General features: G+C 45.4%; 1 protein-coding gene across 4 annotated transcripts in view; it reads left to right on the plus strand.

Moving 5' to 3' along the window:
• Window positions 1–308: 308 nt before the first annotated feature.
• ETV6 (ETS variant transcription factor 6) overlaps window positions 309–25,232 on the plus strand; it is a 253,755-nt gene continuing 228,831 nt past the window's right edge. For 2 of the 4 annotated variants that reach the window (XM_032253658.1, XM_032253659.1), the window contains exon 1: window positions 785–994. Coding sequence is in view for 2 of the 4 variants with exons in the window: in XM_032253655.1 (XP_032109546.1) it covers window positions 962–994 (33 nt within the window). In the remaining 2 variants the exon portion in view is untranslated. Of the gene's footprint in view, window positions 995–25,232 lie in introns of all 4 variants that reach the window. The other 2 variants (XM_032253655.1, XM_032253656.1) reach the window with 2 other exon arrangements.

Here is a 25,232-nt window from a genome sequence, read left to right on the forward strand (position 1 = left end):
CGAGAAGCAGAACAAAGGCTATTGTTTTATTTCCTCCTTCGGATGCCGCGTCCTTACCGGAATGACCCTTCATAGATAATTACTTTCGTTGCATCTGCGCTTAGGGAAACGTTTCAAAACCCTTGTGTGTATGTCGATGTATCCAAGAGACGGAGCCAGGGGAGGTGGGAGGAGTTTAATAAAACCTGTTTTGTGGTGTCTGGGGCCACGATGTAACGTTTTTTTGAAGGTGTCTTCCTTAAGCCCGGAAATTGGCTCCGCCGGCTGGAGGTCTCGCGGCGTGGAGGGCGGGCGCCCGCACCCGGCCGGCCTGGGGGGCTGCGCCGCTCGCCCCGGGCGCTCGCAGCCGCGGCCTCGCGCGGCCCCGCTCCCCGGGTTTCCTCCGCCCGCGCCCCCGCGGCCGCCCCTCCCCCGCGCGGCTTTTATTTCCCCGATGCCGGGCTGTAACCCGAGCTTTTATTTCCTGGTGGCTCCTTTAAGAGGCAGAGCTCAGTGCTGGGAATTCACGTCAGTTTCTGCACTGAAACTCTCAAGATCAATGAGCAAAGAGCTTTCTCAGTTCTGCCTTTCAGTTTCTCTCTTCCAGGAAGGAAAACATTCGAGAGAGCGAGGAACCGCGGCGGGAGGGCGGGGGGCGGGGGCGCCGGCTGCGGGTGGGAGGAGAGACCGGGAGGCCGGCCGGGCTGCACCCCGGGTCCCCGCGCCGCGCCGCGACCTGCAGACCCCGCCGCCGCGCTCGGGCCCGGCTCCCACGCCCCCGCCGCCCCGCGCGCCCAACTCCGCCGGCCGCCCCGCCCCGCCCCGCGCGCTTCAGACCCCCGGGGCGGCTGCCGGGAGAGATGCTGGAAGAAACTTCTTAAATGACCGCGTCCGGCTGGCGGCGGAGCCTTTCTGGGTTGGGGAGAGGAAAGGAAAGTGGAAAAAACCTGAGAACTTCCTGATCTCTCTCTCGCTGTGAGACATGTCTGAGACTCCTGCTCAGTGTAGCATTAAGGTAAAAATCTTCTCCTCTCCCCTCTCGGTGGTGGAAACCCTGAGCCGCACCGGCCGAGGCAGTCGTGCTGGGCTCCTCAGATCGGGCTGTTGCAGTTGCTCTGTTCGCAGTAAATTATTTGGGGCGCGAGGGAAGGAGCTGCAGCTCGCGGCGGCGGCTGTACCCTTTAGCATAACCTTGCTACTCCCCCCCGACCGAGCCCCTGCCGGCTCCTCGGCACCCTCCCTCCCCCCCTCGCTTTTTGACGATGAAATGCCGGTCACAATTGGTCAGGACCAACCCGGATTGTCTCCAGAACTGTAAAACACCCCCGTAATTAGTGCGCTTAAAAAAAAAAAAAAAAAAAAAAAAAAAAAAACCTGCTCCCTATTCCTACACCCAACATGTGACTGAAATGTAACTTTTGTTCCCAAAGGGTGGTCTTTCTTAGAAAAAAAGTTCTTCAGTCCCCGCTGGGATAGAATCTTTTTATTTATTTATTTAAAGGACTCTCTGGGTCTGATCAGACAGGATTTTCCCCCTCTCGTCTGATTGTAATTGCAAGCGCTGTCGGAGAGACAGCCCTGGTGTCAGCTTTTCCTGGGCATTGCACAATGAATTTTTTTTTTTTTTAAACCAAGGTGAATCAAGTTGCTGAATAGTTATTTTACTCTGATGCATATGAAAGTTGAGCAATCCCGAAGTAGAAAACTCGTGTGATGCAGGGAGAGGAAGAACTAAGCAACCAGGCAAAACGACCTTCTGTGTTTGACAGTGCAGAGAGGATCTAAGAGCAGCAATCGCCCAGCTTTCTGGCCGGTTTTGCAGTACTATAAATGCAGGGCAGTGGATGTTTGTAAACACACTATTGGGCTACCCAGTAGCTTGTGTGCATGCCTATATATCTCTAAAGACTGTGGTGCTGCTGTTTGTTGCTTCTAAAAAGTTGTTGTAAAGTTTGCCACCATTGGGAGGCAGGATGATTTATCCATCTACCCTAGTTATTTTTCCCATCGCTGCATTTATTGTGCACTTTATTCATTTCACTGTTCCACCAGTACCCAGGTAGAAAGCCTTCTGCTCCTGTGAGAGGCTGAAGCTGCTGAAGTTTGTTTTTGGTTTGGCCTATTTAACGTGTGTTCATTGAATGGACACTACAGCAACAATGGACAAATAACCTGTTTTCTTTCCTGTTTTAACACTGCCTTTCAGTTAGAGTCTGTATAGGGGAAAGGCAGTAGTTCATCATACTTGCTTACTAGGTTATTTTATAATTAGAATCACATTTTGGTGTTTTTTATCAGAAGATATTTTCATGGGTTTGAGGAAAGGCTAATGTGAAATCAAAAGGTGGGTTGGGCTTCTTTGTTTTTGCCTCATAAAAATGCCCAATGGAACTTTTAGGCTTTTGTGTTTGTACATCTTTGGAGGTGGCAGTATGTCTGTGGGCATGGGGCGTGCCACACTAAAGAACTTAGGGTACTTTGATATTAATACTTCAAAACGAGTTTCTTTTGCGGTAGAAATTAGATTCTATACCCAGTTCAGAAAAATCCTGCGGTATAGATAATCTAATTTATTTGACACTTCATAACACAGAGGTAACTAAATAGTAGGGGATTCAATCAATAAATTGTATTTAGCTCAGTGGCAATAAACCCGACATCAGGAAAATCTGGACCAACTACAGATCAGTAACTTTAGGGCGAAAACAACAGAAAGCGATGCTTTCTATGACCTTTCTTGATCTTCTTCTGAACTGCATCCCCACCGTTCTGATGGGCTTGCGGTGGTGTGCTGGTTACAGACTGCTGCTGAGCGGTTTGTTTCATTGTGCTCCACTCGGAAAAAGAGTACAACAGTCCCTTGCCTTACACACATACAGAACCAATCCCAAGCAAGACACTTTCTTAAATGCAACATAAAAATTGTGTCTATAATTTGCATATCATTTTTTTACTTATTGCTTACAACTCAGTTCTTTTAGGGTGCCTCTTTTCATTACTGTGTACTTCTTTGTAATTAAAATAGATTTAATGTTCTTAACCAGAAAGGAAAACATCACTTTTACTTTGGATTGTACTTTATGGAACCAGTATGTATTTGCTTAGACTGTGCATGTGTCTAGGTGAACATATGTGAAGAGTATCTTTTCATGGAGTTTAATTCACAGTGTTCCAGTAATAAGGACTGGGATTATTCCAGGTCATCTGAAATGTTCTGGTGATGTGTGCTGCGTTTCATTTAGTCCTTGGGATGTGGTACGGTGACAGCATAATAAAAAATGTTTGCTGGTAACCCACAAGCAAGTTGCTTGCTTCTAGAGTCCAGTAAACAATATGCTTTTCTGCGGAGTGGAGAACGAATGTCAGAGGTTTTCAAGGATGAGCTGATGAATCTGATAGACTGAACTCATGTGACACAAAAGCTTCTCTCTATGGAGAGGTTTCTCCCACTCCTCCTCTCCACTCCTGAAACCTTCCTCACTTGCTTTTACTCCTTGCAAGCAGCGGGTCAGCAGGCAGGCAGTTCCTCAGTGGCCGGTGAGATGCAGCATGGAGTAGCCTGACCAGAGGCAGCCACAGAGGGAAGTACTTTGTTTACTTCTGAGCAGTGTCCGCTCTGCTAGAAAAGAGCAGTGTCCTATTTGGGTGGAGTTTCCAAGGTGAAAGTTTCTGAATTGGTCAATCAGTGACGCCTTTGTAAAGATGGCTTATATGGTGGTGGCTCGCAAAGAATGCCTGATCGGGGCTTTTCTATTTCTTTTGTACTGTGTAAATGTGCTCCCATCACCTGGGGAAGTTAATATCAAACACACACTTTTTACAGTAGAAGAGAGGTGGACTAGTAAATAGCACCAAACTCTCACTGAGCCTCTCACTGTTTCCCTACACGGGACTGCTCCCTTGAAGGCTGTGGCTCTGTTATCATGGAAGTTTAAATGCTTCAGTTCCTGACCATTTGAGGTTGTTTAAATGGAAGAAAAGGATCAACTCTCTGTAAAAAGTCAAATTATTTTAAAGACGATTTTATGGCTGACTGCTGGTCACAGGAAGAAGGAAGAGGCTGTCTTTTCCATCATCAGCCTTCACCTTCGAGTCACCTGTTCAGTTCTAAGTTTGGCCAAGTTGCAGCGGAAGGTGGTTGTGGCCTTGCAGACACAATCCTTTGTCAGGCTTGGCACAGTGTGTTAGTGGGCCAGGACTAACCAGAATACAAAAACGAGTCACACAGTGTCTCTAGTCCCCTCCTTCCCTGCTGTCCTTATCAGTCAGCTTCCATAGCAAAAGGAAATCTGGTTTTTAAAATTTTGCCGCTAACTGGGAGACTCTTTAGATCTCTCCTTCTGGACTCTGGGCTCCTTGGGTTTAGCGATGATTATCTTGGTGTCCTAGTAGCTAGCTTGGCAGCTGGCACAGAAATATTTCTCAGTAATGTTTGCTGGTGTCAAACGAGGGGTGGGAGGAGGCCAGTACCCTTTCCTCTTTCTGTCTGTGTGTAACCTCAGGGTGACTTAACACTTTGATCCACTGGTTCGCTTGCAGAAAGCACTTAATAGGGCTCAGGACAGCCTTGAGAGGGCTAGAGCACTCCTGGGGCGGGGGGGCGGGGATCTGTCCACGAATTCTTATTAATAGAATTTTGATATAATAATGTTTCCTGATTATTTTTTTGGAGATGGAGTCTCGCTCTGTCGCCAGACTGGAATTCAGTGGTATGATCTCTGCTTATTGCAACGTCTTCCTCCTGGGTTCAAGCAATTCTCCTGCCTTGTAATCCCAAGTAGCTGGGATTACAGGTGCCTGCCACCATGTCCAGCTAATATTTGTACTTTAGTAGAGATGGGGGTTTCACTGTGTTGGCCAGGCTGCTCTTGAACTCCTGACCTCAAGTGATCTGCCGGCCTCAGCCTTCCAAAATGCTGAGATTACAGGTGTGAGCCACTGTGCCCAGCCTGTTTTATTATTTTGATAAAATTCTCAAAAACTGCTTTTGTGCCAAAATTAACAAGGAAATTGAGTAAAAGATACAACAAAGGGACTTGAGGAATTGCTTTAACAAGTTCAGATTAGCAGGCTTCTAAGTGTCCCCCAGCTCTGTTGACAATAGAATTAGGGAACTTTCAGACATTCAGAGTTGAGAGACCTTAGAGATCACCTGGACCAACCTCCTGTTTTTTACAGGGAGGGGATCCAGAGAGCTAAGGGGTCTGCTTCAGCCCATAGGTGAGTGAACCAGGTTTGGAGGATACAGGCCTACAGGTTCTCAGGCCACTGCATTCTCTGGGTTCATGGCATGTCCCTATAAAAGGCCAAGGAAACTCGATACAATAGGCTTCACTCTCTGGCACTTCCTAGCTTGGTCCATTTTAATCACAAGCCAGCTGGTCTGAGGGCATGGGGGTATGTGCCAAGGAAGATGGTATGTGGGGGAAGAAATGGGCCACTGGGGTCTGGTCAGGTGTGAGAAGAGGAAGTAGTAGGAGGGAGGGGGTGAGGGAAGAAAGCCCTGCCAGACTTGTATTGGCACCACTATTTGCAGCAATATATACATACCGTATGTATATATTGTATGCGTGTATGTGCGTGTATATGAACATACACATATACACACACATACAATAGATACGTACGGTATGTATATATTGCTGCAGCACACACATACATATACATACACACACATACATATGTACACACATATATACACACGTATACACACACATTCACATACACACACACACACACACACACACAGTGCATGAGGACTTGGGAGTTCTGTTTGGGCTGAAGGCCCCTTGGGTGGGCTGTAAGCTGTTTTATCAAGGATCAGCCAATCCTATTTATACTTTAATTTCTGTGTAGTAAGCTCCCTGTTTCACATAGCCAAAGCTAAAAGCGTGGCAGCTGGCCCTAGAGAAGTGGCTGTGGAAAGTATCCTCCTCAGGATAAGTAAGGGCAAAAAAACCCCAAATGTGAGCACCAGAGGCAGGCAGAGCTAGTCCACATCCTGCTCCTCTGAGCGCAGCTGTATTTGTGCACACTCGGGAAGGGCTGGGGGCCAGGTGGGGGCACAGGGTTGCTGGGAATAACTTGCACAGTGGTTTCATTTTTTTTTAACCAATTTTTCAAACTTGACCTTTGGTATGAATCTCCCAGCCGAGTGATTCAGGGTCAGGTGAAGCCCCGTAGGGTGTGCGACATAGAAATGACATTTTTTTCTCCCTGTGAATACTACTTTAGAGACAACCTTGGAGCTTGTTTTCAGGCAAGAGTCCACCGCGGCCGTATTTGTTGTTAGATGTGTGTTGGGAACCAGTCTCTGTGTGTATTTGTTGAGTAGAATGAGTGTGCGTTCACTCAGGGTTCCCACGCCGAAAGGGGCCCAGCTTAAAGACTGTTCACTGCCAGACCTAAATTAGCGAAAGTTAGAATTATACCCTATTAAAAAACAAACACATTTTTATTGATTTTCTGAACATACAGAAGCCAAACTCATGAAGTGTTGCTTACTGGGGCACCTCAGGGAAAGCTCCAATGTATAGGCAAAAATAACTTGTGTTCCACATTATCCACTGGGTAGAAACTAGTACTCCCATGTGCTTGGAACTGTTCCTAAAGTGTCCAGATATTACCACACATTTTATTTGCTCTGTTAATTTGTTTGATAACCTTTTCTTCTTAGATAGTGAAAATATATAGTTCAGCATGGTCAATGTCTAAATAGAGTGTGGGCGAGAGGCTTGATGAGGGAAGGCATTACTCCGTGGTAAGTGTGGACTCTCAGATGAGCGGAACTGCTCACTCAGCTCTGTGGACTTCGCTTTTGGGAAACTGTAGAATGCTTGGGTTTTTGAAACTTTATAATTCTCTGTAAGTAAAAGTGTTCATCTGCTGTTTTAGTGGCTGTCATTCTAGAACAACCAGCAGTAGCTTAGAGCTATACAGTGATTTATTACGCAGCACTTTCTTCTTCCCCTTTTCCTTCTTCCTCTTCTTCCTCTTCCTCCATCATCATCACCAGCATCATTTATTGAATCCTACTGCATGCTGGTCCTTGCACTGTTTTATATACATTATCTCATTTACTCTTCAGAGCTCTCTCAGGGATGCAGTTTTCACTCTGCAAATGAGGAAACTGAAGCCCAGAGAGGTTAAGTGATGTCTCAGCCCAAGATCTCCCGGGCTGTAAGTGGCAAAGCTAGGGCCAGAATCTATACTGTGGGACTCTAATTCCAAAGTATTTTCTAGGAGTCTATTCCAAAGTGCAGCCGCCATCTTTGCGAAGAAAACTAGGAAACAGAGTAACTGGCGGCTGGTGGCTCGTTACATAAGCTGAGAGGAGCGGCAGGAATAGAGCTGGCAGAAGTGCTTGCAGAGGTTCTGAATTTCCTCTGCTTCCCAGTTTCCTCTGAAGATGGGTCTTCCCAGCCATTACACAAGTAGTGGGGACAACCAGATGGTCACACCAAGCCACCACCCACTGTGGAATGAATGTCTAAGTTTTCCATATTTACACCAGTCCCTGATGTCCTCTGGTGAGATTTTGTCTTTTGATGGGTTTCATTTTGGGCCCTTCATGTTTTTCTCAGAGGCCTTTCCTTTCCTTCTCTGTTTTTATCTTCCTCCGGGGCTAATGGCTCCTTGGTGAAGTGGTCCAAAGTCAGAGAGGTTGTGCCCTCATCCTGCCCGGCCTTGGGACACCTTCTTCGCCTGCTTTACTCCCTGGTCAGTTGCTTCTCCTTAAACAACCCTTTTTTCCCCCCTTTTAAAGCTTTTCACACAATTCATAAACACAATGTTTTTGTTTTTCTTAAACCCTCTCTCATGTATATCTGTAACATTATGCGATTTCCAGAAATCTATTTCAGAAAATCCCTGATTTTCCCTGATAACAAAAGGAATCATCTTTTTTTGACTCGTCTCTCATTGGCCTGACCCAACTCGCCTGTTCTAATTTTTTGGAATGAAGAGAGCATTTTGGCCATATGACTTTATACATTTCTGATTTTGAACGGTTTTGATGAAGAGAGTCTTCAGAGCAGATGTACAGAAAGAAACAGAGAAAGAAAGAGGTGTGTCGTGGAGAGGGGATTCAGAGAGCATCATCCAAATTTCTCATGAAACAGATGAGGAAACTGAGTCTTGTGAAATTTAAATAGCTTGCTTGAGATCACATTCCTAATTAATCAAGCCAGAGTCAGAATCAGTGTTCCATCCTAGGTCTGTGTTCCTCTAAGATCATAGCATAGGAAAAATGAGAAAAAGCAGGCAGGAATTCAGAAAGCGTAGCTTCCTTTTGAAGATTCACATGACATGATATTAGTGTTCATCATTGTGACTTCCAGGTGAAAGACAGAGTTCATGTTATGAGATTTAAGAAGTGAAGAAGAATGCAATGTATTTTGGAAAGATATCTAACAAAAATGGTTGGCATAAGAATAATGTTAAGTTTTAAAAGGCTAATCTTCAGTTATTTGGATGAATGATTTATGAGAAATACTCCCCCATGAAAACAAGAGGTAGCCAATGCATCTGCAGGCTGGTGAGGCCTCATGGCCTCTTGGGGGTATTTTCCTTTTGTATGTGGGAGTCAGATGTAGGGAAAACGATTTCATTTCCTGGATGACCCAAAAAGGTTGTGTTGCCGTTGGTGAGCGTGCCCAGCGGCGTTAGTGTTGCCACAGTTCGATTCCAATCACCACGCCTTTAGATTTTGACTTGCATTTTGTTCTGTCTTATGTTGTTCTTTGGTTCTCACCTGTAAAGCTGACTTCCCTTAAAGGGATTGTAAGGTGCTCAGAAAAGGGCTGTCCCTCACTGCCATGCTGTGGATGATCCTAGGGGAAGAGCACAGACAGTGGAATAGACAGACTCATGAACCCTGGTTCTTGAACTTGTTCAAGTTACTTAATCATGAACCTGCTAACGCATCTGCAGTAGTAATAAAAATGCGTGTCTCTTAGGGTTGTTGGGATATGTACATCGCCTAATGTAGTGGCTTATGCTGTTAAAAAATTAGTTCTCCTTCTTTATGCGTCTTCCACAACATGTGGATCTGGAAGGGGCTAGAGATTTTCTGGTTCTGTGCCCACATTATACAGTTGAGAATACAGAGGCCAGGGGATGGTTTTTTGGTTTTGTTTTTGTTTTTGAGACAGAGTCTTGCTCTGTTACCCAGGCTGCAGTGCAACCTCCACCTTCCAGGTTCAAGCGATTCTCCTGCCTTAGCCTCCCAAGTAGCTGGGATTACAGGTGTGCACCACCGTGCCCAGCTAATTTTTGTATTTTTAGTAGAGATGGGGGTTTCACCATTTTGGCCAGGCTGGTCTCGAACTCCTGACCTCAAGTGATCTGCCCACCTCAGCCTCCTAAAGTGCTAGGATTACAGGTGTGAGCTGCCGCTCCCAGCCCCTGGCCAGGGATGTGAATGGCCTTGCTCAAGCTCACATGACTGGTTGGTGGTGCCATATGAACTAAAATCTAGGCCTCCCAAGTCAGCTGACTCCCCGCACAGTGCTCCTGTCATTATCCCATTGAGTTGTTCACAGAGCTGAGGTCACTCAGTCAGTGCTCAAAAAAGCTCTCATTTTAACTTTAATTGAATACAAGCCTCAACAATAGGAGAGATGAGCCAAGTGCAATTATATGATAATAGCAAATGCCTTTTGCATCTTACAGCAGAATTTTGAAGGAATAGCTAATGTGGTTCTGAATAAGTTTCCAGAGATGAAAGCAAAGGAAAAAACCTAAGTCTGGAAGTACCGTACAGTGGGTCTAACTAGAATTATTACTCAGCGCTCAAGTATTTGAACCTATTCAGGGATCTGCTGCTTCATACAGTTGCTTATTATTTGCGACTGGGGTGAGACTTGAAAGAGAGCATCAATTCTCTAGTCTGCTTTTGTTTCCCAGGCAGTTCCATGTCTGTCTGACCACAGAACAGACACTGTTTGCTGTGGACTGGTGAATGTTCACTTTCAAGAACAGGGAGTAGATGGCCCTTCGTGGAAGTTTAATTATACAGAAGAATTTGAAAAGGCCAAATTTGTTACTTTGGGGCATGGGGGAACCTTCCTCTGTAGCAGATGTGAAGGGACTGAAGTGTCCTTTTCAGCAGTTGTATTCTTGCTGTGGACCTAAATTCGATCCTGAGTCATTCCTTGTATGTACATGGCAAATGAGAAGATGAACTATAGACTGGAAGATGTCCCTTTCTGAGGAATTGTGGAGAAAATGTCACCTACTTCTCCCTCCTGCCCCACGAAATAAGCGCGGGCTACTTCAGACCCTTGAATCAAGGGTTTAGGTTTGGAGAGAAACTGCTCATCTGACCTCCTCCTGGAAACCACAAGTGGAAGTTTGTGATTTTCTTCTCAGCTGTCCTGTCCCCTCTCCAGTAGGTTATGACAGGCTGTGCAATTTTATCTTTTTTAGGACTTATCTGTTTGATGAGGTCAGTAATCCTGTTTCACTTACGTCCCCTATACGTGAGGAGGCCATAGCCAAAGATGATAACGTGCTGACTCTAAAGCATTTCCTGGAAAAAATAAGCTGCCGATAGAAATAAGGCTTGTAATTTAAAAAATCGAATTCCAGAGAAAAGCCTATCTCTTGGCTGCGGTGGCTCATGCCTGTAATCCTGGCACTTTGGGAGGCTGAGGTGGGTGGATCACGAGGTCAAGTGATCGAGACCATCCTGGCCAGCATGGTGAAACCCCGTCTCTACTAAAAATACAAAAATTAGCTGGGCGTGGTGGCGTGCGCCTGTAGTCCCAGCTAGTCGGGAGGCTGAGGCAGAAGGATTGCTTGAACCCAGGAGGCGGAGGTTGCAGTGAGCCGAGACCGTGCCACTGCACTCCAGCCTGGCACCTGACGACAAAGCAAGACTCTGTCTCAAAAAAAAAAAAAAAAACATCTCTCTCCAGTTAACCATTCCCGCAACATGTTGTCTTGTTTCCCTAGTGAAAGTGTGAATCTAGGTGTGGCAGTGGAAGTTCTGGCACTGCTAAGAGGTGAGAAAGGAAGAGGGAGGGCCCAGGTCAGCCCACCGTACTGCATGTGTGACCTGGAGAGGTGCCAGGGTCTGTAATGAATCAAGGTCAAGGCATAAAGAGAAGTTGGCGAAGGGGCACAAAAATACAGCTAGATAGAAGGAATAAGTTATAGTATTCGTTGGTACAGTAGGGAAATTAGAGTTAACAGTAATTTATTGTGTATTTCACAATAGCTAGAAGAGAAGAATTGTAATGTTCCCAACACAAAAGAAAAATGTTTGAGGCAAGGGATATGCCAGCCACCCTAATCTGATCATTACACATATGCACAGATACCAAAATTCACATGTACCCCTAAAATATGTATAGCTATTATATATCAACAAAAAATCAAAGTCAAGGGACAATTTAGAATAAGTATGGTTTAAAGCCTACTGACTAATACGCAGACAAGTAGATCTGCACTAGGCTAGGCAGGAGGAAGTATTATGGAGACTTAATAAAAAGGGAGATGGGGTGGGGTGCGGTGGCTCAAGCCTGTAATCCCAGCACTTTGGGAGGCCAAGGCAGGTGAATCACCTGAGGTTAGGTGTTTGAGACCAGCCTGGCCAACATGGTAAAATCCTGTCTCTACTACAAAAATTAACTGGGTGTGGTGGCATGCACCTGTAATCCCAGCTTCTTGGGAGGCCGAGCCAGGAGAATCGCTTGAGCCCGGGAGGCGGATGTTGTAGTGAGCTGAAATTGCGCCACTGCACTCCAGCCTGGATGACACAGCGAGACTCTATTTCAAAAAAAAAAAAAGGGTGGGGGGCGGAGATGGGAATTTGCTAAGCTCTTTTGTTAACTGCTTTGAAGAGCTCAGACTAGGGAAGGAACTATCTCTCAAGTTTATTATTGGTTGTTATATCCAGACCATTTGTCTTTCCCAGACTGTCCTTGGCGGTCAAATCAGACTCTGGCTAGAGTAAGCCTCATTGTAGTGTCTCCTGGATCACCTCTATGGGTCCACTAATTATTTTCATGTATTGACCTGAGATCACAGGCCAGGCACCCAAAGGGACAGAGGAGAGTTCTTTTTCTTTGGGCCTCTTTGTGTACCCATATCCCAAGTCCCTGTCATAGGTTTTAGAAAAATGGCACATCTGAAGGATTGGATTGCTGGTACATTTTGTAATTGCTGTATCCTCTTTTCTTTAAGCTCTTGCTCTGTCACCCATGCTGAAGTACAGTGGCATGATGATTGCTCACTGTCACCTCAACTCCCGGGCTCAAGTGATCCTCTTGCCTCAGCCTGTGGAGTAGCTAGGACTACAGGCTTACAACCTCACCTGTCTAGTTTAAAAAAAAAAAACTTTTTGTAGAGACAAGGTCTTGCTTTGTTGCCCAGGTTGCTCTCGAACTCCTGGGCTCAAGCTGTTCTCCCACCTGGGCCTCCCAGAGTGCTGGGATTATAGGCATGAACCATGGCACCCAGCCATCTTGTCCTCTTTTTGACTTGAGATCTAGGAGATTTTAAAGATCTGTGTCATGAGTTCACTTCACGGGTGCTTTGCGCTTTTGAGACCCGTGGTTCTCCCGACTAATAGGTCTTGATTGCCACTAATGGCCAGTGATGGCTGGGGACAGCAGGACAGGCTTCACTTTCAGTTTGCACCTTTTGATCTAGTCTTTATTCAAAGCGAGGTGAACCTGGTGGGAGAGTTATGGTTTTGGGGATAAACTCTGGGTAACACAGATTCCTCAGCCTCGGTAAGTCTCCTGTTCCTCCTGACTTTGAGACCTGAATGACCTGATTTGGCTGACTATACCTCCAGTCCCCTGGACAGCAGCCAGCTTCTTTGACTTTGTGCCATTTAGTCCTTCTTCTGCTGACGCTAATACTTTAGGGTGAGGTGGAAGGAAAGGGCATACCAGCTGGTGAGGTAAGAGTGTTTTCCCTCGGAGAATCAAAGAAACAAAGGCTCCCTTTCTGAATTTTGTGTTCTGCTTCTTTGCATCGCCGAGGCTCCTTGTGTCTGTCAGGGCTGTGAGTGAGAAGGTGAGGGTGAGCTCCTCTGCAGGCAGAAGTCAGCTGTAGGTCAGATGTGGCTTTGGAACACAATGGAATCTAGGGGGAATGTTGGCGAGCACAGGAAGGCTGGAGTGGTGATCCCCTAATCTTTTGCAGTGTGCTGTAAGAGTATCTTTAACTTTTGCCGAGACAGGCAGGGCAGTGAGCAAAGGGACCTAGGTGTTAGGTGACATCTCAAGTAGGGCACCTGCTAGTGCACCTGTCTTGCATGTTCCCACCCTTCCCAGGACCTTATCTCTTCAAAGCTACCTACCCTTAGAAAATGAACAAGGAGGCACTGACACGGACAGCAGCATATTTCCTTATCTTTTGGGTGCAAGGCACCAGTTTGCCCTGATGGGAGAGATATGAGATAAGGCCCCAGAGTGGGGAAAAAAAAAAAAACTTAAAAATGCAAGAAGGGAGAAAGGTAGAGGAGCCAGCAAGTCCCATTGCAAGGCCTCATTCCAGCAAAGAGGGAAGAGGTGGGCCCAGTGGCGCAAGTCACTAACATTAGCCCATTCTTCTGAGAATGTCTCTGTCTTGCAAAACTTGGTAAAATGGCCAAATGGAGCTTCTCTGAACCAGGGGGAATGTCTGTGTGTACGTTTTTTGTTAGCCATCGTGTTGAACAGTCTGATTTAAGGGAAAGATGGTCTGTGTACATTTTCATTTCAGCTGTGGTCTTTGAAGGTTTACCATGGAGGAGGTGTGGGTGGATAAGAATATAGTCTTCCTGCCTCTTGGTTGGCTTATGTGTAGGTTATAGGTGAGTGTGAGTTCACAGCACACTATTTCTTTTTTTTTTTTTTTTTTTTTTTTTTTTTTTTGAGACGGAGTTTCGCTCTTGTTACCCAGGCTGGATTGCAATGGCGCGATCTCGGCTCACCGCAACCTCCGCCTCCTGGGTTCAGGCAATTCTCCTGCCTCAGCCTCCTGAGTAGCTGGGATTACAGGCACACGCCACCATGCCCAGCTAATTTTTTGTATTTTTAGTAGAGACAGGGTTTCACCATGTTGACCAGGATGGTCTCGATCTCTTGACCTCGTGATCCACCCGCCTCTGCCTCCCAAAGTGCTGGGATTACAGGCTTGAGCCACCGCGCCCGGCCACTATTTCTTATTTGGGTGCACTTTTGGATGACCTGCAGAGCTTAGTTTGGGAAATCCCAGTTACTCTTTATGTACATGTTTCTGCCAGGCTACATGCCAAATAGATCATTGGAAAGAATTTTCTTCACAGCCCTGTCCCCAAACTGGTGTCAGTGATTCATCCTAGGGTGTCATATTATTAGGGTGCTCTCCCTTTAATCTTTTGGGACCTCAAGTGGGGTCTTTATGGACAAGATTGTGCCTCTTCGGGAAACTTCTTGCTGTGCACTGGGCAGGGTAAGGCAGGAATTAGTCCTGTTGGCTGGGTGGGTCTTGGGCGATTGAGCATGCTTAGCACTTGAGAGGTTTCTGTTATACCATTTGCCAAAAGGGGCATCTCTCAGCTGGTCCTTCTGCCCCAGGGCACAAATGTCAGGCTTTAGGAGAAAACGCACAATTCAGGTTCAGTCTTTATCTGCATTTGTGTGCATAAATGGACTCATAATTGAAGTACATTGAAATATTTCTCCATAATCCACCTTCCTGGGGATAGTCACTGAAGGCTCAAGCTTGAGCACCAACGCTGGAGGTTAGAGTAAGCATGCTCTAAGGGAGAACAGTGAGAGGGTAGCCGACACAATGCCTCAGTGGGTTATTTTTAGCTTTCGTCAGGCCTGTATGGAATGGCCTGTGCTTTCTTGGGCATCGTCCTGCATTTATTCCAGGGTTTGTGACTGTGACTCTGTTTGCATTATATGCCACATGTGTTGCATGCTCATGGGATGATGAGTTACAGAAATGATGGTATAATCTGTTTTCTAGCAGGTAGAGGCAACGATTACACAAAGCCCAGCCTTGTTGTGGCGAAGAAACCTAACATATAGATGTAAAATATATCTCCTTGGAGGCTTGGCTTTGTGATGGGCTATAAACGGATTGTTAAACAGCAATGTGAGGGGCTGTTAACAGGCTGTTTCTAAAAGCATCTCCCTGGTCTGGTCGGAAAAGGTAATGTGTACATATTGTAGCTTTGAAATAGTTTGCCTGTGGTGTTTATATGTTGGTAGATTATATGCGTGTGTGTGTGTGTGTGTGTGTGTGTGTGCGCGTGCGTGTGTTGTCTGTTTGTCTTCGGTGGTGAATGAACTGAAAAAATAATTCAAAGTGTTGTTTGCTCCTGTGTTAGTGTCTACATTCTAAACTGAGCAGTGTTTCGGCTTGTTGTTGTTGTTTTTTTTTTTTTTTTTTGAGACGGAGTTTCGCTCTTGTTACCCAGGCTGGAGTGCAATAGCGCGATCTCGGCTCACCGCAACCTCCGCCTCCCAGGTTCAGGCAATTCTCCTGCCTCAGCCTCCTGAGTAGCTGGGATTACAGGCATGCGCCACCATGCCCAGCTAATATTTTGTATTTTTTAGTAGAGACGGGGTTTCACCATGTTGACCAGGATGGTCTCGATCTCTTGACTTCGTGATCCACCCGCCTCGGCCTCCCACAGTGCTGGGATTACAGGCTTGAGCCACCGCGCCCGGCCTCGGCTTGTTTTTTAAGCTGGCTTAAGTGAAGAGGTGGCCAGCCACATGGTATGAATCAACCAAACTTCAAAAGCCTGCAGTATGTTTTTGATAACACTCTTAAGTATAAGAGCCGCTTTAAGGATTTGTGCCTTAGTGTACTTGGATGGATAGGTGAACTAGCATTTGGGTTCCCACATTGGCAAGCCAGGGTTCCTATTATGTGTCTAGTCTTATTTGAACTTCTTTTCACATTCAGGTGACATCGCTGAACATCAGTCCATGCCAGTTTCTGCTACTACTGGGTTTTTAATGGAAGAGAACTCTTTCTTGTCACTACGAGGCCATGCTTCTGCCGTGTTAGCAGCTGCTGTACTGAAAAACAGGTGTCTGTTATAATCCTCTGACTGGATCAGTTTGCTAGCCTGGCAGAGTCTTACTATTATTGTTTTTATTTATTTATTTTCGTCCCACATAAGTCAGATACTGCCAAGAGATGTTGATGAGTTGGATTAATATGAGAGGAGATGGCAGCTTTACTCGGTGGAGGTTTCTGTTACAAGAATCCGTCTAAGAGTCTTATGAAGATAGGGCTAAATAAAACCAGTATACGAATCACAGGGGAGCACCGCCAAAAGAAGGGTAGTAAATGAATGGCTCTGCCAAGCCACCTCTCTGTCATTCTTCTAAGGCCAACTTAAAGCCAGCTCTGTCACAAAAGCCATCGAGGACTAAGATGAGCGAACGGTGACCCTTGCTTGGTCCACAATACGTAACAGACTCTTCCACTTGTTGCTTCTTACCGCTACCGGAATGGAGGCTTTGGGAGGGCAGGTGTGCTGCCTTTCCCAGCCTGCCAGGTAGTCTGGCCTCTTCTTTCTCCTCTAAACGGGCAGTCACTGCCTTCCTTCTGGCCCCAGGCCTTTCAGTTGTCTCCTCTCTGATCTCCCTACCTCCACTTTGTCCCCTCCCCCAACACAACTTGGAATGATTCTTTGCAGATAAAAATGTGATCTTATCACTCTGTCTCACACCACAGTGTAGCATGAACCCCAGCCTCTTATCACCTGCAAGGCCCTTTACTGCCTACCTTTCTAGTATCATCCTCACATTATGTTCCAGCCACACAATGAACTTTTATTTAGCAGGAGGGTTCGGAGGGGAGGGGCAAGGGTCTTGCTGTGTGGCCCAGGCTGGAGTGCAGTGGTGTAATCTTAGCTCACTGCAGCCTCTGCCTCCTGGGCTCAGGTGATTCTCCCATCTCAGCCACCCGAGTAGCTGACACTACAGGCACATACCACCACACTAGGCTAATTTTTGTATTTTTAGTAGAGACAGGGTTTCACCATGTTGTCCAGGCTGGTCTCAAACTCCTGGGCTCAAGTAATCCACCCACCTCGGCCTCCCAAAGTGCTGGTATTGCAGCCATGAGCCATCACGCCCAGCCCATGTAATGAACTTTTATGCCTGGAATCTTCCCTCGATCTTCTTTTTGCCTGGCAACCAGTTTGTCATTGGAAGTCCATTTCTCAAGCCTCTCTGTTGCTGCGGGGCCCAGTGTTCCTGCAGCTCATCGAACTTGCCTCTGTTATTGGCAACAACCCAGTTATCCTGTATTGTTTATCATCCACACTAGACTGAAAGCCCACTGAGGACAGGAGTCTGATGGGTTCATTTTTATATTTCCAATGTCCAGCTCAGGGCCTGTTAATTGAATAGAATTTCTTAATCAGCAGGTGTATATATATATATATATATATATTTACATTTTGGAATCATCTGCACATAGATGATATATTTTTTTAATTGCATTTTAGGTTTTGGGGTACATGTGAAGAACATACAAGATTGTTGCATAGGTACACACGTGGCAGTGTGATTTGCTGCCTCCCTCCCCATCACCTATATCTGGCATTTCTCCCCATGCTATCTCTCCCCAACTCCCCACCCCCTGCTGTCCCTCCCCTATTTCCCCCCGACAGACCCCAGTGTGTGATGCTCCCCTCCCTGTGTCCATGTGTTCTTATTGTTCAGCACCCACCTATGAGTGAGAACATGTGGTGTTTGATTTTCTGCTCTTGTGTCAGTTTGCTGAGAATGATGGTTTCCAGGTTCATCCATGTCCCTACAAATGACATGAACTCATTGTTTTTTACGGCTGCATAGTATTCCATGGTGTATATGTGCCACATTTTCCCTGTCCAGTCTATCATTGATGGGCATTTGGGTTTGTTCCAGGTCTTTGCTATTGTAAACTGTGCTGTAGTGAAATCATGTGCATGTGTCCTTATAGCAGAACAATTTATAATCCTTTGGATATATACCCAGTAATGGGATTGCTGGGTCAAATGGAATTTCTATTTCTAGGTCCTTGAGGAATCGCTACACTGTCTTCCACAATGATTGAACTAGTTTACACTCCCACCAACAGTGTAAAAGTGTTCCTATTTCTCCACATCCTCTCCAGCATCTGTTGTCTCCAGATTTTTTAATGATCGCCATTCTAACTGGCATGAGATGGTATCTCAATGTTGTTTTGATTTGCATTTCTCTGATGACCAGTGATGATGAGCATTTTTTCATATGTTTGTTGGCCTCATGTATGTCTTCTTTTGTAAAGTGTCTGTTCATATCCTTCGCCCACTTTTGAATGGGCTTTTTTCTTTTAAATATGCTTTAGTTCTTTGTAGATTCTGAATATCAGTCCTTTGTCAGATGGGTAAACTGCAAAAATTTTTTCCCATTCTGTTGGTTGCCGATTCACTCTAATGACTGTTTCTTTTGCTGTGCAGAAGCTGTGGAGTTTGATTAGGTCCCATTTGTCTATTTCGGTTTTTGTTGCCAGTGCTTTTGGTGTTTTGGTCATGAAGTCCTTGCCTACGCCTATGTCCTGAATGGTTTTGCCTAGGTTTTCTTCTAGGGTTTTTATGGTGTTAGTTCTTATGTTTAAGTCATTAATCCATCTGGAGTTAATTTTAGTGTAAGGTGTCAGGAAGGGGTCCAGTTTCTGCTTTCAATCAGCAGGTATTTATTAAGCTTCTATTATGGACTTAATCAGCTCCAGAGTCTTTGATGTGTAAGATAAAGACCTTACACCATTGACATGCTGAGCAAATTCTCTGTGAGGGTTGAGGAAAGACAAAAGGTAGAGACCTGGCCGGGCGCGGTGGCTCACACCTGTAATCCCAGCACTTTGGGAGGCCAAGGTGGATGGATCACAAGGTCAAGAGATCGAGACCATCCTGGCCAACATGGTGAAACCCTGTATTTACTAAAAATACAAAAATTAGCTGGGTGTGGTGGTGCACGCCTGTAGTCTCAGCTACTTGGGAGGCTGAGGCAGGAGAATTGCCTGAACCCAGGAGGCGGAGGTTGCAGTGAGCCGAGATCGCACCACTGCCCTCCAGCCTGGTGACAGAGTGAGACTCTGTCTCAAAAAAATAAAAAGAAAGGTAGAGACCTGTGCTTTGGAACATGTCAGGACACCATGACAGGGTGAACACACTGCCACCTCCCATACCTAAGGGGCTCCCGTGAGGCTTAAGTACCGAACAGACACATACACACACAGCACTCACGAATGCTTTCCGTCTCAGTTGCCTACTTTCTGGAGGGGAACATAGATAGCTGGAGAAGAAGCTTGAGCACCTTCAGGCTGGATGTGCCAGAAACAGCACGGACAGCCCAAGATAAATGAATGTATTAACTGATCATCCTCTTTTTGGACGTGGCTTGGGCTGACTCTTGTGTCAGGGAGAGAGAGCCAGTGGCTGTTTGTTGTAGCCATGTGCAGTCTCGCCATAGCTGGCTGTGGTGTCTGGGACCCAGTGGAAGGTCACCACCATGTAGGGCTGACAGTTGTTACCTCACCCTATTCTTCTGAGACCTGGTTGGCAGAGATAGCCCCAAAGAGCAGCATGGCTTGCTGAACCTTCTCTGAAGTCCGTGATTGCCTTTCCATGTCAAGGGAAGAATCCTTCTCTTATTTGAGTCAGCTCTTACAGCCTGTGTTCTCTTCTACCCTGAGATGAAGATCTCTCTGGAGCGCTCATTTTACTGCTAATGGACTGCCTGGAGGGACTAAACCAGTGAGAAAGACGGAGTATACCATGGGACTAGAAAAACAGCTCAAAGTTATATCTAACAGATGGTAGCACAGCCTCAACATTTCTGTTTACAGTGGGTAGCCCAATGGCATTTGTTTAAAGAGGGGAGTCTTAAGAGAGTGTGTTAGGGTTATGAATCTGATTAAGTGTGATCTGATAAGTGTGAAATGGACCACTTGGGAGAAATCAAGTACTTTCAGATTTAAGCAGACAAAACTGGGCCTTCCACGCAAGCCCGAATGGCTCATTTTCTCCCTATTCTTGTTGCTGTTGATTCAGGGTACAGCTGGGATTCAGGGAATTAGGATATGTGAAAAGTTTGAACTTCCTGAACCCAACCAGACCCCAGCAAGAGACCTTTTACAGTTCCCCCAAAACTGTCACGAGTTTTCCTGACCACCTGCCAGGGGCTCTCTGTTGCAGACCTACGCGGCAGCTGCCCGCCAGCCCTGCCAGATTTGACTTCATCTTGGCTGCAGGTGGTTCGGTCTCCACGAAGCTTCTCTTGGCCTGTCTGTCCACACAGGGCATGTAAGGGTTCTCCTGCTTTGCACAGATGGGCTCCTAAAGGGCTTGTGCAGTAGGTGGAGAGTTGTTACAGGGATGCTGATTTAGACCATTTAGGGAGCAGAAAGCATAGGTCTGTATATGACTGTGAATATACACATTTAAGGAGCTGCTCAGGTAGGGGCAGCACAGAGGCTGTGCTCTCTCTTAAACGCTCAGCATACACACCGCATCCTTGGACAATGTGCTGCTTACATTTCCAATGTCCATTGCAGTGCCTGGCACAGAGGAAGGCCAATGGATAGTAGTTGAACAGAATTTTTTTAATCATCAGGTATTTATTAAGCTTCCATTATGGGCTTAATATTTCCATTATGAACTTAAAGTTTCCTCCACAAATGCTACCAGAGCACTTGCTCAATGTCCTAACTGTTGAGCGAGAAGCCATTTCCTTCCCCTTCTACTTCCTTCCCTTGCAGCCTTACCAGGCCCAGTGGTTAAGCTTACTGTTCAGAGGACACAGGGACCTGGGGCTTGGTGCTCATGGACATACTTCCTGAGCATTAGTATATCACAGTCTAATCTGGAGACCATCCCCCATTTAGTTCCATGGTGGATTATGGTCTTAGTTCTAGCAACCTGCCAAAGAACAAGCCTGGCTTTTTTTTTGAAGTGGGGATTTGCTGTGTCTCCCAGGCTTGAGTACAGTGGCATGATCATAGCTCACTGCCTCGACCCCCTGGACTCCAGCGATCCTCCCACCCCAGCTTCCCTACTAGCTGAGGCTACAGGTGTGTACCATGACACTTGGCTAATTAAATTGTTTTTTTTTTTTTTTTTTTGGAGACAAGGTCTCACTATGTTGCCAGGCTGGTCTTGCATTCCCAGCCTCAAGTGGTTCTCTGGCCTCAGCTTCCCAAATTGCTGGGATTACAGGCATGAACCACTACACAGAGCTGAAAACAGACTTTTGAACCACTACAACTATAGGTGTGTTGGACACTGTTTTCACTTGAAATTGCTTAAAAATTGACCTGCCTTGGAGAAAATTTCATGACCCTTTTCTTAAATAATGATTGAAATGGGCCAGGCGTGGTGGCTAATGCCTGTAATCCCAGCACTTTGGGGAGGCTGAGGCGGGCGGATCACAAGGTCAAGAGATCAAGACCATCCTGGCCAACATGGCGAAACCCCGTCTGTACTAAAAAATACAATTAGCTGAGTGTGGTGGCATGCGCCTGTAGTCCCAGCTGCTTGGGAAGCTGAGGCAGGAGAATCGCTTGGACCCGAGAGGTGAAGGTTGCAGTGAGCCAGGATCGTGATGCTGCATTCCAGCCTGGCAACAGAGCGAGACTCGTCTGGAAAGAAAAAAAAAAGAATGATTGAAATGTCAATAGGAATGGAATAACAAGTGCCCTGTGTAGCTGTGTGGGAGGGGCACCCTCTCCTCTCTCCACTCGGCAAAAGCTAACATATTTTCCAGACTCTAAATTGTGATGTGTGATTAGGTAAAGGACTTTCCACTGTTTTTTTAAAAAATTATTTGGCAAGCCTTACAAAAGGCTGTGCCGTTATATTCTAACAAATCAGCTCTATCGAAAAGAGTATCTGTGAGTTCAGGAACAGCCGAACTTTCAGCTACCCTTCCATGCAGTGAGGGTGGCACCCAGTACCCAAAGACAGCACAGATGCCAAGGGTCTTTTTGAACTTTTTCCATTTTTATGATTCCCTGGCTGGGTTGGAGAAGGGCTAGTTAGTATGTTTTTCTTTCTTCTGGATGAAAGTTGCAAGGACACTTAAGCCTTATGCTTCAGGGCAGAATCTGATCACAAGTTGAGATCAGGAAGAAATTTCCCCCTGTGGCTTCCTATTGCACAGTTGCCCAGCCAGGTGCGCTACCTCTGTTAAACAAACATACACGCAAGCGCACAGCTCTTTACTGGCCATCTTCAGAGCAGGATGTTGGACATCCCTTTGGCACGTCCCTGCGCTCTAAGATGGGAGGCAGCTGCCCGCCTGCTTCTGTACTTGGCTCCCCTCTGGGTGTGCTGTACTGAGCTCAGGGCCACGTCTTCAGATCCCTACAACTCTTTGCAATTCTCACTTCGTGGGAGATTTAAAATTAGGTCTAAATCTATACACACCTGCACGCACAAGCACACGTATCTTTAAAAAAGTTTTCCTTAAACTTGCTTCCCCTGTTTTGGGCTTTGCTTTCCCCTTCCTGAGCTTTACACCACATCAAACCCTTGTGCATTCCCCAAACATCAAAATACTGTTCACAAATCAGAGTAGAATTGTTTAACCATAAGGTCCACAGTTGCCAATCTCAAGCTTGGATTATAAGTGACTTCGAAGTCTGATCCAAAAGACTGTGGGAGGGGAAGGGACGGATGGACTTCTTTTCTTTCTTTTTCTTTCTTCTTTTTGAGGCCCCGGCTGTGCTGCCTCTTGTGCAATAGGATAATTACCAGCGATTCCCAGGCTCGCCTGCTTTTCTGTCTTTGCATCTCTATCTCCCGTGGAGTAGTACTTCCTTCTGTCTCTATTATTAGCTTACTTAGCTTTACCATTCAGTTCCCCACCTCCCCCGGGTCCCACCGCATCTTCCTCCAGCCTTTTTGTCCCTTCATGGCTGTAAAGGTATTTTAGGGGGGTACTGTTCATGTTCTGTTCGTACAGGACCCCTCTTGTCCTTTATTAGTATAAAATAATCTTGTCCTCCCTCATTTCATCATGTATTCATTCATATTCCCAAAATAGAAACCATCGCCACCCAGCACATCACGTTTGGTCTGTAAACCTTTAAAGCAGGATGTGCCGAAATGAGATCTTCACAAGCAAGGGCGCCTCATCCACTGACCTGCAGGCCCGTCTTCCCCAGCTCACTCATCTTCACACCGTCTTCTTGCCCTTCTCTCTGCTTTTCAGTGATTCTGCCCCAATCGCTTTCCTTCCCAAAATTACTGTGTTAGTACTTAATTGTTCACCTGGGCTTGTTCGTTTTGTAGTTCATTGTTTTCTTTCTTTAAATTTTTCTTGTTCTTTGGGATACACTGTATTCCTGTTAATTAAGAGATTATATCAGTTTTCATTGCTGAAATTTGCCAAGTGGACATAATAGTGAATATTTGGTATCAAGCATACCTTTCAGAAAGAAGGGAAGGACAGTAGATTTGGGGCAGCTTTTGATCACAATAATTTCAAATTTGTAATAACTGAGAAGTAGTTCATTCTTATAGATTCTTATAGAGTAAAAGCTTAAAAATTACCCTTTTCTTTGTAATTGGTAGAAGTCTTACTCCATTTGGGTGAGAAACCTGGTTTGAGTCTACCAATTTTTCAAATAATAGTCTTAGAAACTAATTATTGTTGTAATTTCAATAACTAAATACACTTTCCTATTCAGACTTTACTCAAGTAGGTATATACTTTAACTCTTTATTATTACTCATTTCTAACACTTTTCACTGTAAGGCTAGTGCCGCCCCGTTTACAGCACACCCTGACCTGGGAATAGATGGAAGAGATTGAGGGAATTCTGTTGCAGTCTTACCCCACCATAGGGCAGAATCATTTTAGGAGCAAAAGCAGAGAAGCTCACACTCTTCTGAATATAATGGGGAGAAGATTTAGGGAGGTGGCTTGTAGGATCAGTTTTAAGACCAGGTCAGACATAGGTGCAAATTCCCGCTTTGTAAAGGAGAGGTGGCCTTTAATCGCTTTCATATGGATCGATGGGTAGGTGAAGTATTATTCCACCTAAAGCATGACGTTTCAACAAGTACTGCACTTTGAAACTTGCCTTGCAGGGTTTAAAAAATACTGTTTTCTGGATTCTAAACTTTTGTAATGAAGAGTCACTAGCGTTTTATTAAAACCCATATTTTTTGGAGAGGGATATGGAGTGAGCAGGGATTATGGATTGTTCTTGCTTTTCCTTAACTGTCTTGCCCCTAAGAAGTGATAGGAATAACCCAAACCTTAAAGGTTACTGCGGCTTGCATTTTCCCAAGACAGGGACCTTCTCCTGTCCCTTGCTGTCATCCCACTTGTTCCTGAAAAAGGGTGGGAGATGGGGGTAAGAGAGCTGGTGAATTGTTAAAGCTCGGTTTTAGCCTCCACAGCAATTCCAAAACAATGAGGATTCACCCGCTCAGACCTGGAGGTCCAGTGGGTTTTATTTGTTGGAGTAAGAAAATTAGGGGTCTAGCTTAAAACTGCTGCTAGAGTGGCTAGTTCTGGGAGCTTTTTGAGAGAGGCCCAAGGTGGCAGCCTTGTTTCATTTGCCTCTTTCATTATACCTGGGCTTTTCTGTACAATGCTCTTGGTCTCCTGGCCTAAAAATAATGGATAATGGCAAGTATGATTCTGACATCTATCCAATCAGTTCTGACTACAAGGCACTTGTAATTCAGAAGATTAGATTTGGATAGAAAGAAATGAGATTTGATGTTCAGTAGATAAGTAGGCTGACTATAGTTCATGTTAATCGATTGTACATTTTAAAATTGCTTGAAGAGAATAGTTTGAATGTTTCTAATATAAAGAGAAATATTTAAGGTGATGGATATACCAGTTAACTTGATTATGAATGTATGAAATCATTAAATGTGCCCTGAAAATATGTACATTTAATATGTCTCAATAAAAATAAATGTCATTAAAATAACAGAATTTAGACATTTTAGAGCTGTAGTTTTAAGAAATTTCAGACCAAGACCCAAAGCTCAGTTAAATGACCCATGGAAAGTCCCAAGGCTGTTATTGCCACATTGGAACTAGAAGTCAGGTCTTCTGACTCCCACCCATGTGTTGACTTTTGACCCAGCAGTTAGTTTTATTTTAGGCTGTATTTCCAAAATAACACATCGGTTCAAGTCAAAATAATCTTAATTAGAGTGGAAAAACTCAACCAGGTGAACTGAGTGAATGAACCTACTTTTTGATTGGGTGTTTTTAGGTCATATGAAAAAGAACACAAATCAGAAGGTC

Source organism: Sapajus apella, unplaced genomic scaffold (genome assembly GCF_009761245.1).
Source record: "Sapajus apella isolate SASKATOON/1434 unplaced genomic scaffold, GSC_monkey_1.0 scaffold84, whole genome shotgun sequence".
In the NCBI taxonomy this organism is placed as follows: Eukaryota; Metazoa; Chordata; class Mammalia; order Primates; family Cebidae; genus Sapajus; species Sapajus apella.